Source organism: Eleutherodactylus coqui, chromosome 2 (genome assembly GCF_035609145.1).
Source record: "Eleutherodactylus coqui strain aEleCoq1 chromosome 2, aEleCoq1.hap1, whole genome shotgun sequence".
NCBI lineage: Eukaryota > Metazoa > Chordata > Amphibia > Anura > Eleutherodactylidae > Eleutherodactylus > Eleutherodactylus coqui.
The window spans coordinates 171,513,987-171,527,816 of record NC_089838.1 but is presented as its reverse complement, the minus strand read 5'-3'; the positions used below and the strand labels follow the sequence as shown (position 1 = coordinate 171,527,816).

Sequence of the window (13,830 nt, the reverse complement as noted above, 5' to 3'; positions counted from 1 at the left end):
CTAAAATAGCACTTATGTTTATATACTTACTGATGAACGCCAAGGACTTCCCACTCATGCCCAATATCTACTGGGGTATGTAAACTATGTAGTATATTTGGGCATACTGTTATCAATCTGCATAGTAGAGACCAGCCAACCTGAAAACACAGACAATTAAGCTTCACAAAATATACCGAACATTTAACAAACAATATGGATTCAAGACATTTTCTACCAACCATATTTTGAGCCCTAACAATCACTAGAAAAGGGATGCGGAGTTCCTCCATTACCGACAGTGTGGAGGAGTTTGGTATGGTGAGGTTTTGCTTCATAGGACCATAATCTAAGTTAACAGTGACCGGTGGGACCCCCAGCAATCAAATATATGCGGCAAATGAATGTTGTCTGAAGGTTTGGAACCATAAAACTAATATTAACCTGACTCCTGGCAATCATGAAAGGTTACTATTGCTCAATGTTAATACGTTTACTTTTGCAGGCACATTGCTCAATTGACCAATTGAGTTAGATCAAGGTGCTCAAAGTGCTCTTTAAAGCAAATAGTAATGTTTCAGTACACATACCAGACAGTGAGAGATAAGAGCCACTACTTCTGAAGGAGACATTAGCTACTGTTTGATTGGCCCCTTAAAGAACAGAGATGTAGGTTTTTTTATTTTGGTTTCCTCATCCCTTCCAAGGCCTTAACTTGTTTTTCATTTCGGTCGACATAGCTGTGTGAGTACTTGTATATTTTAAAAGGCACCATTTAATGTACCATATAATGTATTGAAAAGCATTTGCAAATTTCTAAGTAGTGGAAATTAGAATAATAAAAAAAAGCAGTTACACAATTTTGTGGGGCAAGCTTTAGTTTTATTATTACTATTTTGGAGGTACATTTACCTTTTATTTACTTTTCATTTAATTTTGTAATGCAATTCTGGCATCCTGTACTTTTTTAACACTGTTCACCGTGCTGGGTAAATAGCTGGGACTTTTGTGAACATGACAATACAAAATGTGGGTTTTTTTATGATTTAGAGTTTTTAATGTGAAAAATGGGAGTAGGTGGAATTTTTAGTTTTTAAAAATTTTCTTAACCCCTTTAAGACCATTGAACCACTAGAAATGTCCTGCAATCCTGAAGTGTGTATGGAGCAGAATTGGGAAAACAAAGTCTGTGTCATTTTTAATGAATACTATTAAAACGAAACCCACCAAAAATGTCAAAATTGCATTTTTTTTCCATTTCTTCCCACTTAAAAATGTTTAAAAGTTTTTCCACACATTATATGGTACATTAAATGGTTCCATTATAAAAAAAAAATTTCCAAAAAAAAAAAGCACAACTCGTCCGGCACAAACAAACCCGCATATGCTATGTCAATGGAAAAATTAAAAAGTTATGTCTTTTGGAAGGCTAAATCTCTGGTACTAAAGTGGTTAAACCTTCTACTACAAATTTTTCTCAGTCCAACAGGGAACTTGAACTTCCGATCACTTGTACAACATCTTCAATGTTGCCTACTAAGCCTTGTCACAGGCAGGGTTTAACAGGCATCTACTGTATGTATGGCAGCCCTGGGAGCCTTCACTACTATTCTATCATCACCGCTCATTTGTACCAGGAGTGAGGGGGTGCGGATGGGGTCTCAGAGGGGGCCCCTCCCCCTCTAGCTGGGTGTCTAGACGTGGTCATTTTGGACCGCGACATGTAAACAGTTAACTGCTGCAGAACTATCTCTGGTCGTGGCATTTGGTAGTTGATGTCAGCTGTCAAAAACAGTCGAAAGCCTCTGTGTATGCAGCGGACTTGGCTCCTGTGCCTGCTTCATACATGTTTTGCGACAGCATGACATATATGTATGCAATGTGGTCAGGAAGGAGTTAAAGAACTCTCTGTGATTCAGGTATGGCCAGGGCGGCAGTAGCAAACATGGGAGCCAGACAGAAGCAGTGCACCAGATGCTAATGAACAGGCCTCTGTCTCCAGAGTGTGCAATGCTGGTCAGCTGGCTCTCAAGTACAGAGAGCCAGGCGTTGTCAGGTTACTGGATAACATTTCTGCAATAGCTCGAACTGGCTTAAAATAACAAACAGAACTGTACTCCCCCATCCTCAGCCACAGGGATCTAGTGAGGTTACCCCGCCATCGGCCTGGTGATTATGGTGGAAGGTGACGTCCACGGAAGTCACCTGAGCGCCGTAGCATCTGAGTTCTGAACTCCTGGCGTCATGGAACATAGGAGGTGAGAGCTGATGCCAGGAGAAAGAGGGTTTATGCTGAAGCCTCTGCTTACAGCAATATGGTGACTTCTGCTGATGTCATCTTTCACATTATATCACCGGGCAGATGGATCCCCACGGCTGACGATAGGTGAATAAAACTCTATTGTTTTATATTTGGGATATTGCCGAAATGTGTTCAGTAACCGGACAACCCCTTTAAGGATTGTACGGATTTCACGTAGTGACAGTGATCTACATAAACTGTTTTTCATGGAAGTTCAGCGAAGGTTTTAAACGAAGACGAGTCAAAAATTATGTAATAAAATAGATTACAAAAATTTTGTAACATCCAATATCCCACTGAAATCCAACATACAACATGGCAAAATAAAAAAAAATAAACTATGCAAGCCGTGCGTAAATGCACATTTTTTTCCATGGTTTAAATTTATTAAAGCAAAATCCCTAGGAGTATACGCAGTAGATTCCCCCAATAATCTGGGTGTAGGGGCCTCTTTAGGGTCACACAACGGGAAATATTAAGGAATATGAGAATTTCCACATTCCAATTTTTGGGGGTAGGAAATTAGCCAATGTCTGAAGAGTTCTGCACTCAGCGATCGTTATCCCTTTCTCCATTAAAATAAACATGCACGTCAGCCAAACCCGAGCGCGGACATTATTGTGAGGGTCAAAGACGACAACTCTTTCAACTGACAGCTTGATTATATATATGGCAAGGAACACTTGAAATAGAAAATGTTTAATAATCATGGCAATTACTGCCACAATCTCCACCTCTTGTTTGATCCCATTCTGTTTCTTACTGCAATCAAAATAGTTAGAAACACAGAAGAGGTTATATATAATGTCGCAGGGGATCATCCACTTCCCCTCTCCTCCCCCATTGCTCTGTCTGCAGCAAGAAAAGCCAACATGAATATCAAAACTTCTGTCTTTATTTATACACGATAGAAACTGTTAAAACACTTAAAAAGCAGTACTGTGCGTACCGTATCATGTCGGGAGAGCGCCCCATGATACACGCAACTTCCCACACCACCCATAACGGCTCATTCACACAAGGCAAAAGCACATTTTAACGTGTAAATACGCAGTCTATTTGTGTGACCAAAATCAGCTTACCACTGCATATTTCGCCCGCAGCGGCATGCATTTGCACATGAAAGAACGTGCAAAATCACAATGATTTTTTTTGTGTAAATACGCAGGCTTCCTGTGTATTTATGAACACCCACTGATTTTAGTGCGCTTCTACAGTACGTAATACGCACCAAAATAGGACATGCCACGTATTTTTCCACACAATCACACATCCCTTAAAAAAAATAAAAAATATGCTCATGTGAACGAACTAATTACCCGTAATACATAGCACAAATATTCTCATGTGAACTAACCAATTTGTCATAATAGACAGCACAAATACGCTAGTGTGAACAAGCCCTAACAAGCAATGCAAAAAAAAAGGGGGAGGTGAAAAATACAACTTAAAGTCAGACAAAAAATAATGCAGCAAGAAATATCCTCATGGACCGGGAAGTGACCACCACTGATTCATAAGAAGGAAAGTGGGGATGAAAGTAAGAGAACCGCACATGTACCACCACCTGTCATGGCTTTCTCAGAAGTGCTAGTTGCTACTATTAAAAACATTGTTAGGGTGACTGCCCACTACAGCTTTTTTTTCACTGTGAAATTGGCAGCATTTTTTTTCTGCAGGGGTCTATGGGACTTGTAATGTTAAAACACGTCCATACAGATTTTACACTATTTTTTGCACACGCACACACAAAAAAGCACAGAAGCATGCTCCCATTGATTGCAAGGAACTATTATGTTAATTAGTTGAATATGTATTATTTTCCTGTGCAAATGCCAGAAAAATAGAGCATGCTGCATATTATTTGGCATGGACGAAATGCGCGCGCACAATACGCTAATGTGAATGAAATCAATGGGTTCTATTCACTTTATAATACATGTGCAAAACACTGCACAAATTCGCCAATCTAACACAACCCATGCACAGAAATACAAGTGCATCATGCTGATACACGCGGGATACATTGTAATATATATATATATATATATATATATATACACACACACACACACACAATAATAACAGGGCGGGATTAAGTCAGGGAAATTAAAGTTTTTCTTTGTTTTTAGGGAACGCTTCCCTGTTTTCTCATGGCAAGATCTGCTTCTGATGTTCGTATAAAAAAAGAAGCACTTTGGCTGTAATAAGGCGATTTGAAGAGAATTTTCTGTGGTTTTACAGGTCACCAGTAGATTCATTTATGAAGCAAAACAAGGTTTGCTTCCACTTCTGAGGCACATGACAGGCATTTACCAGTTCCAAAGTGCAAAGTAATGTACTTTACAGGAATAGAAAGACGTAAACACATAACATCATTACGTTGACCCAAGAGCAAACAATAAAAAAATCCTTGTCTTATTGTAGCATTACCTCCTGTATGACAGCAACTTTCATGTAGGATTCCAGCACCAGTAACAGAGGCAAATGCACATTGACGTGATTGAATATTTCGGCAGCTGAGGTTGAATATAAAAACGTAAATGTTAGTTAGAACATGAAAAGATGTAGAAGTGTTGTAGCAAGATTGTAAGTTATCTCCTATTCATAACTTGCTGATTGGTGAGGGTCTTCCTTGCCAATGTCCAGGACGGGACACCCATTCGCTTCTGCCACTGCAGAGACATCAGAATAAAGGGAGCGCTACACAGGCATGCGTGGTCAACACTCCATTTATTTTAATGGGGCTGACGGGAATACCACTCAGCTATCTCCACAGTACCACTGAAAGTGAATGAAGCTCTGGCATGACCAGCGCTCCATTCAGGCTCCTGCTCAATCCGGGAGGTGCAGTAACCCCACCGTGAGGATGAGTAGAGACATGGAACCCCTAATCTACAGATAGCTGCGGGTCTCAGCAGGAAGACCCTCACTAATCAGCATCTTATTCCCTCTCCTATAACTTACAATCTTGGTACAACCCCTTTAAAAGGCCATGTCAAAACTTACCACCATCACAGAAGGTGTGAGTGTGCAAATCTTCCAATATCTGAATCAGATTGTCAATCTGCTTCCCTTCTTCCACATTTCTAAGGCGTACAACCAGCTTCTTGACATTTTCTTCCAGTTCTACTGTGCTGTTCATGGTTTCTCTCTGTTAGGCACGGTTAATTGTTTATTCCTTCATTTCTTCAAAGTGTGAGGAAGTTCCACTGCTAAATGAATAGAACAGACAAGAAGCTTAGGAAACAATACAAAGGATGTCTAACAGCAGTCGGTTCTCATGTTAATAAAGGATGTCCGTCTTGGTCACGCCCATGAAATTCACATGATTACACCACAAGTGCTGGCCTCTCAGGTGCATTTCTCTAAAGTAACAGTGAAACAGGAAGCAAGAAGGAGAAATTACTTAGTCTACAAGTTTGTTTTATTAATGAGACCTAAAATATCACACAAAACAGTAAAATATTGTAATTATATATTTATTCACTGCAATAAGATTTAGTTGCTGAACCCTTTATTATTATTATGGCTAGTGCAGCAGAAAGCCAATATTAGAAAGATTTTATGCAATCAAACATATGAAATAGCATTCAGCGGAATGAGCCAAAAGTGGATGAAATATTAAGGAACCGTTTGCACAGAAATCTGGACTTGTTCAGACTCTATATATGAAGCCTCATGTTTATTGGGTAAATCGATTTAAGAAATCCGTGCAGGTTTTCTTCCACGCAGGTAAGTAAATACCTGTGGATGTCCTTTTTCCCTGCTGCTGTGCGGATCACAGGTGCAGGAAATCACCCGCAGCATGCTCCATTTTCTACGGTGCTCCCGCAGGCTTCCATAGAAGCCTATGGAAGCTGTCCGTATCCGCGGCACACCCGCAGCTGAATTTCTGCTATCCGGCGCGGGAGAGCAGGAGTTCAAAAAAAAAGAAAGTGCATGGCGCATGCGCGCGGCATGCTGCCAGCGTGCCAAGCAAATCTGCCGGGCCGAAGAAAGATGATCTGGCCGGGACGCAGGGCAGATCCGCAGCGTCTAGACAGGTAAGTAGAAATCAATTTTCAGGCCTCGTGTCTGCAGGAAAGGAGGGACCCGCTGTGGGATTCTGCATGGAGAATCCGCACGGGCCTGAATTTCCTAGTGGACATGAGGTTTAAGAGTAACCTAGCAGATGTTTCTGCACACTATCTCCCAGGTTTAATAAAATGTGCTTCACTTCTGGACTACACCCCCCCACCCCAAAGTTAACCCTTTCCAATCCAATTTCCAGCCGCCTGCACACTCCCTTAGGGCTATTTCAGACGACCGTATATCGGCTCGGTTTTCACGCCGAGCCGATATACGGTGTCCTTGTCTGCAGGGGGGGTAGGATGGAAGAGCCAGGAGCAGGAACTGAGCTCCCGCCCCCTCTTCACCCCTCTCCACTATTTGCAATAGGAGGGGGGAGATGGGGGCGGGGCTAAGTATTGGCGCTTAGCTCCACCCCCATCCCGTCCCTCCCATTGCAAATAGTGGCGAGAGGCAGGGAAGGGGTGGGAGCTCAGTTCCTGCTCCTGGCTCTTCCATCCTTCCCCTCCCTGCAGACAAGGGCACCGTATATCGGCTCAGCGTGAAAACCGAGCCGATATACGGTCGTCTAAATAAGCCCTAACTCTTATTTATTTTTAGTGGAAAAAAGCTTTGTGAATTCCTTGCAATTATTGAACAGAAAACAAAAATTAACCATTAGGTGATTTTATTAACAATTTTTTAATAAAATAAACCCTTTCGAATATAGAGTTGGCCCTCGTCCGACAATAAGAATTCCCTGCATAGCTCCGATGTCGGATGGGGGCTGACACATGTTAGGGGCTGTTCTGCATATGTATGTTCCATCGGAGCGCTGTCCTGAATGCTGTTAGAAAAATGTGTAGGAAGGCATCGGATCTATGCAGGGAAATATTAATGTCGGACGAAAGCCAACACTGGATTGGAAAGAGTTATTATAGATCACTTAAAAGACTCATGAAGCGGTCAAAAGCAGAACATGGTAACTAGAACCAGTTTGTAGAGGGGATGTGAAATGAACTAATATGTGCAATGGTCATAGAAGACCTTGTTTGTGATTTGCAACAAATGCTGGAGATATATGCTGCACTTATATTACTTACGATAGCTGGACAATTATTATCACTGCTTTGAATTTCTCTATATAAACTATGCAATAAAAAAAATACTTCACAAGTGTTTGGAAACATCACCCAAGTGTTTCTCACTGTGTTCTTCTCCAATGTATTGCGTACACAATTAGGCATACCTAATGGATCAGGCTATGTTATCTTTCGAGGATCACCTAAATTAAGTTATTAATCCAACAGTACTAAAGACTTCAGAATCAGTTACTTTAGCTATTATAAAACCTACTAGGAATTATTAGGAAATTATAGTACTAGTGTTTCTGGTGGCACATTGCGCCACACATCTCTGCTACATGCATGTCACACACAGCAACGCTACATACATTATTCATCCCATACAACAGAAATCAGAAGCAGCACAGCGGTGGAGATAAAGGACCTATCATGGCATCCCTGTCATGCTACGCCCCTGATCACACGACGGTGACGCTCGTCCCGGGGGGGGGGGGGGGGGTTACGCCCTCTGAATGTGATTGGCTGCACATCTGGTTGGCCTGTAGGTCCCAGAAGGCCACTAAGGATTCCCAGCTTCGGACCACAAGCACAGAGTGCCGCAGCATTAGGAGCAGTGAGCGGCCATCATCATTACAGAGGCGGTGGCCCGAAGGCATCTGACAGCCGGGACGTAGCATCTGAGGGGACCGCCCCTCAGGAAGCAGAGAGGCTGCGGTGGCTGCCAGTATGTAGCACTGAGGCGGCGGCCGTCCGGCTGTTCCGGCGGCGGACCACACGTGTGGCTAGTGGCAACATCGTGGTGAGCGGCCGTCATGGAGGAAAGGGGCTGCGGCAGCTGCTGGGAAGCAACATTGAGGTGGTGGCTGGCCAGGAGCCAGGAACGCCTGGTCCGCTCACAGTGATCGCTGCAGCGTATGCATTGATTACTGCCTGCTCTGCAGCCTTAGGCTGACGGTTAGTTCTCTTCTTAGGCTTACATTATAAGATGTTAATGCTGCCATGTTACAGTGGTAACTTCGTAGCATTTACAGATCATAATGTAACCCTAAGAGAACTAACCGTCAGCCTAAGGCTGCAGAGCAGGCAGTAATCAATAAATAGTCTGCTCCTAGTACCTTCCAGCCTTGACCCCATCATGAGCTAGAGGTATGACAGAGGTGTTCCCCCTGTCATACCCCTAGCTTCCGGTGGCGTCAAGATACAATAATACTGATGTCATCACGGGTCCTGCATCCTTGTGCAGATTACGGGCGGATTACAACCCCCCTGCAGCCTCAGTTGTTATGGAATACTAATGAACACCTAGCCAGACAGCAGCAGTGTGCTTACAGGATCTATGATGAGGTCACTGTCATGTGATCGGGGAGGAGCGTGCAAGTCACTCACAAACCTATTCACTACTCACACACGGACGGACAGGTCGTCATTAGTATTTTGAAATTAGTAAATTAGAGCTTTAGGTATGCATATTGCATACCGAGTCATATAAAAAGCAATTGTGCGTTTCCTTGTTTCTTTAAGTAGTTACAGCATTTCCCCTATGAGCTCTCACTTTTAACTCTTCCCTAAAGGTCTCTACCGCAGCCGTCAGTTTCTCACAGATCTTGTCAATTTCACAAAACCATGTTGCGTAAATCTTTCTATGAAGTTCTATAGCTGTGACTGAACATGAAGAACATGTAATAGAAGAAGACTAAATGCACCAACCATTTATAAACATGTCAAAATGCACATTGGGGGGGGGGGCGCATTTGCAAAGGCTTTTACGCCAGTTTCTGATGTAAGAAAAAGTTGCAAATTTTTGTGCAAGCGCGGTTTGCGAATATATTTGCAACTTTTCGGCTTCTGGCGCAGGCCTCACCACTTTTGTTAAAAGTGAACGGGGCTTGTCAGAGGAGAAATGGGCACCTGGACCGACAGATTTATGTATAACTAGGTGATTTACCCGGCACTATATTTTGCGCTTAGAATTGAATAATTGAGTTGTGAACCCTTTACTTTTCCTATTTAGGACCTAAAGAATGGTTGTGCTAAATTTCAAGTTTGTACGACACCGGAAAGTTAGAAATTAGATTAGGTACATTACATAGGGGTTCACTTACTTTTGGACTTAGAATTGAATTATCAAGTTAGTTTCCATTTTTAATTATGCCAGTATTGGTCACCTGGTGCTGAAGAACGCTCATGTAAAATTCCACTTAAGGCAGACCAGAACTGTAGATTTGTATATGAAACAAACAGGTTTTGCGTTTTATATATAAGATTTATGCCAGAAATGTATGCCAGGTCAGGCCTAATGTACATTTCTGTGTAGGAGCACGGAGGTGCCAAGATGCCCCTAAACCACGAAGAGGCATACGCTTCTTCATGTGTTAACTGCATTGTGTGCTGGAGAAAATTATACTAAGACCTGGAAATGCCAGGCCTAGTAAATTTAACATTAACACTCAGGCTCCGTATATTCCAACTAGTTATACATAGAGATGGCTCTGATTGGCTGAGTAGCGCTGAGTTAACCAATCAATGCATTGGTTCATTCAGCTCTGCATTGATTGATTCTTCAAACTCTACTCAGCCAATCATGTTGTGGAAGTGGGATTTTTGAATTGGCTGAGCTGCGGCATTGATTGGCTGAGTAGCGCTAGATGAACCAATCAGAGCCATGACTTTCTTTTAGGTCAATATTCTTTAGTTTGTTTTTTTTGGGTTTTTTTCAGAAGAAGATGCTTGTAAAAGTGTTTCTGCCAGGCTGAACCTTTGGGGGGAGTCCTATTACAAGGTGGGGGCTGCAGAGGGACATTATTGCTCTAAGGCCTCATGTCCACGGGGAAAATCAGGCCCGCTACGGATTCTACATGTAGAATCTGCAGCGGGTCCCTCCTGCCCGCGGACATGAGCGCTGAAAATAGGAATTTAAAAGAATTTACTCATCCGGAGCGGGCGGGGAAAGTCTTCTCTTCCTCACGGCCGGATCTTCTTTTTCGGCCGGCGGATGAACTCGTCACGCCAGCGGCACGTCGCCGGCACGTCGCCGACGTCCCGCGCGCATGCGCCGGGCACATCCGCCGAGCCGAAGCAAGAAAGATCCGGCCGTGAGGAAGAGAAGACCTTCCCCGCCCGCTCCGGATGAGTAAATTCTTTTAAATTCCTATTTTAGGTCTCCCGCGGATCCGGACGGCTTCCATAGGCTTCAATAGAAGCCCGCGGGAGCCGTCCCCGCGGGAGACCCGCACGAAAATGGAGCATGGTCCAGATTTTTTCATGCTCCATTTTTTTTTAAATCCCTTTTATTGACCATCCGCGGGTATTTATCTACCCGCGGGTGGTCAATGTATCCTATGGGGTGCGGATCCGCGGGCAGGAGAAGAGTTAAAATCTGCTGCGGATTTTAATTCTTCTTTTGCCCGTGGACATGAGCCCTAAGGGAGTACTAAGGCCTCATGTCCACGGGGAAAATAAGATCCGCTGCAGATTCTCCATGTAGAATCTGCAGCGGGTCCCTCCTGCCCCGCGGACATGAGCGCCGAAAATAAGAATTTAAAAGCATTTACCTATCCGGCGCGGGCGGGGAAGGTCAGCTGTTCCTCACGGCCGGATCTTCTTTTTCGGCCGGCGGATGAATTCCTCACGCCGTCGGCACGTCGCCGGCACTTCGTCAGCACGTCGTCGACGTGCCGCGCGCATGCGCCGGGCACATCCGCCGAGCCGAAGCAAGGAAGATGCGGCCGTGAGGAAGAGGAGACCTTCCCGGTCCGCTACGGATGGTAAATACTTTAAATTCCTATTTTAGGTCTCCCGCGGATCCGGACGGCTTCCATAGACTTCAATAGAAGCCCGCGGGAGCCGACCCCGCGGGAGACCCGCATGAAAATGGAGCATGGTCCAGATTTTTCCATGCTCCATTTTTTTTAAAATCCCTTTTATTGACGATCCGCGGGTATTTATCTACCCGCGGGTGGTCAATGCATCCCTATGGGATGCGGATCCGCATGCGGGAGATCCGCTGCGGATCTTAAATCATATTTTGCCCGTGGACATGAGCCCTAAGGGGAAGGGGTAGCAGCAGGATGGAGTGCAGTGTAAAAATAAGTCATAGCAGAAAAAAAAGTCTTCTTTGTAGTCTGGACCTGGATAGGCAAAGCAAGACAGACAATGCCAATGAGAGAACACTTCACCTGTGTGCACTGGAGGTAACTGCACTGTGATCACTATCACCGTGCAGAACTGGTATCCATTATCTGGTGACTGTATTAAGGCCCATTTAATGTAATGATTATCGCTAGAAATTTTGTTCAAAGGACCGATTTTAAGCGATAATTGTTACATGTAAGCGCGTGCATCGTTCACTTTTTGTTTGAACGAGGATTTTAAGGTGAACTTAAAATCCACCATTCAGCTACTAGAGATAAAGCAGTTTGCATTTATCTACAGTAGACTGCAGGGTGTGTTTTCCACGGGGAGCCAGCAGATTACATTGTTAATTGCTAGCAGCCCAGAGTGGAAAAATGCAGTTGCTCACACATCTGAGTGTGTCTCTAGTCACACGCTGGGCTCTGCAAACAGCTCCTGGAGGCCCATTTACACGCAAATGAAGATGATAAAGTGTTAATGGACATCACTTTCCATTAACACTTTACGCAAAAAGGTCACTAAAACTTTCAAGAGATTACTGTGCATGTAAATGGGCCTCTAGTTAAAGGAATACTAGAGCTGACCCGCTGTATCTAAGCCAGCCACATTATATATGGTGGTATTATGAAATATATTATACATTTTTGGGCAAGGTCAAAATCTAAGTTTTGCTATGTGGCCCATGAATTCAGCTTGCCCTCTCTCTTATAGGTCATGAGTAGCCAATGAGCCACCTGTGCATTTTTATGATGGTATCAGTGGCTATATCAGGGCATCTGTGGATGGTGCCTGAATAGGGACTATTGCCAGTTGGCACAAAAGAGGAAGCATTGGTGGCTGGGAGATTAGTACAAGGTGCCTAAGTGCTTAGCGCCATAATATAAGAATGGCAATAGGCAGACACTGGTCAGGTTTATTCATTTCCAGAGGTTTAAAAGTAATATATAACATGGTGTGACAAATCGTGCCCCTTTACCTTGGCTGGTAGTTTTGGTGCAAAAGGTGGCAGCCCTAATTGTAAGGGTGGTAGAGGTGTCTGTTGGTTGGACCATAATGGCCCATTTACAAGGAACGATTATCGCTAAAAATTCTTTCAAACAAACAAAATTGAGCAACAATCGTTAGTGTAAATGCAAAAAGGGGGGGGGGGGGGGGAAAATCACTCACAAGTCGTTATTGGTGACCGTCAGTCTGCTTATAAACCATCGCTGGCTTCTCATTCCATGTAAACGGTCCTCACATAGAAGGTTAAGCGCTGAGCGAGAAGCCCGCAATAAGTCTGTATAAACACTCTGCGCCACCCGTGTAAAAGGCCCATTAGTTGAAGGGCCACACCGAGGCGTTTGGAGGTCCCGGGTCAGTCTGCTGTTACGGCTGCGGCGGGGAATCCTTTTTTCTGCTCTATTTTTAATGCAGGAAAGGGGAATCCCCGGGCCGGACGGACCCGTTTTAAGACAGAACCGAACAGCGCCGAACAGACGCCACTGACTATAACGGGGTAGGTTCAGTGCCTGCGCAGCTGACCAGCATTTTACAGCTGAAAAAGGGCTGCATGCCATATCTTCAGGTATCTCGTGCCAGACCTGCGACGGGCCCTCGGCAGACGTGAAAGCGTGCGTCCTTTCGACGGCGTACATCATGTAAAGGGTAATGGCAAGGATTTTTTTTTCCTGGTCATCTCTTTTAAAGTGACAAAAACCAAACGACTCGGCGCCCCCCGAACCTGCAGCCACGGGCTGTAAGCTTTACTTCATCTGCCATCATCTTTACAAGGCAGATACCCCACCTCACCACTGTCTTATATCCCAGGACCCACGGCAGCTATGTTATATGGCCATTACTGCCTACTGGTGGATATGTCAGAAGAAGGCTACTCCAGCATACATGGTTATTACAGGGCAAGGCTACCCCATTACTGCAGTATATACCCGGCCCGTCCCCTACTTGTCACTTACCTCAGTGGCCCCGCCGAAGAAAAGCACAACACTCTCCCTATAGAGCCGCACACATGTGAGGAAAGGGATTCCCAGCGCGCTGATTGGTTACCTACGCCGTCACTCACAGCCACCTCTGTAGTGATTGGTGGAGACGTTCCCTCCCAGTGCGCCCTGTGGAGAGAGGACGTAGCTGCTCCCGGGAGACTATGGGGGCGCAGACCTCTTCCTCTGACGAGAGGCGCATCCTGCTCCACATAAAGGCATGGCGGATCCCAGATTCGTGTGCTGGAGCGGACCTACCTTCGGTTATATGGTGGGAGCTGCCGAATCTATGTGCGGTATAACT

General features: G+C 44.5%; 1 protein-coding gene across 2 annotated transcripts in view; it reads right to left on the bottom strand.

The window, feature by feature from the left end:
* The window catches only part of LRRK2 (leucine rich repeat kinase 2), a 160,135-nt gene extending 146,587 nt beyond the window's left edge, over positions 1-13,548 (bottom strand). For both annotated transcript variants that reach the window (XM_066591915.1, XM_066591916.1), the window contains exons 1-4: positions 13,503-13,548; positions 5,291-5,496; positions 4,715-4,800; positions 31-140 (exon numbers count right to left, since the gene is read on the bottom strand). In XM_066591915.1, coding sequence (XP_066448012.1) covers positions 31-140; positions 4,715-4,800; positions 5,291-5,426 — 332 coding nt within the window. In that variant the 5' untranslated portion in view covers positions 5,427-5,496; positions 13,503-13,548. The remainder of the gene's footprint in view (positions 1-30; positions 141-4,714; positions 4,801-5,290; positions 5,497-13,502) is intronic.
* Positions 13,549-13,830: the final 282 nt, after the last annotated feature.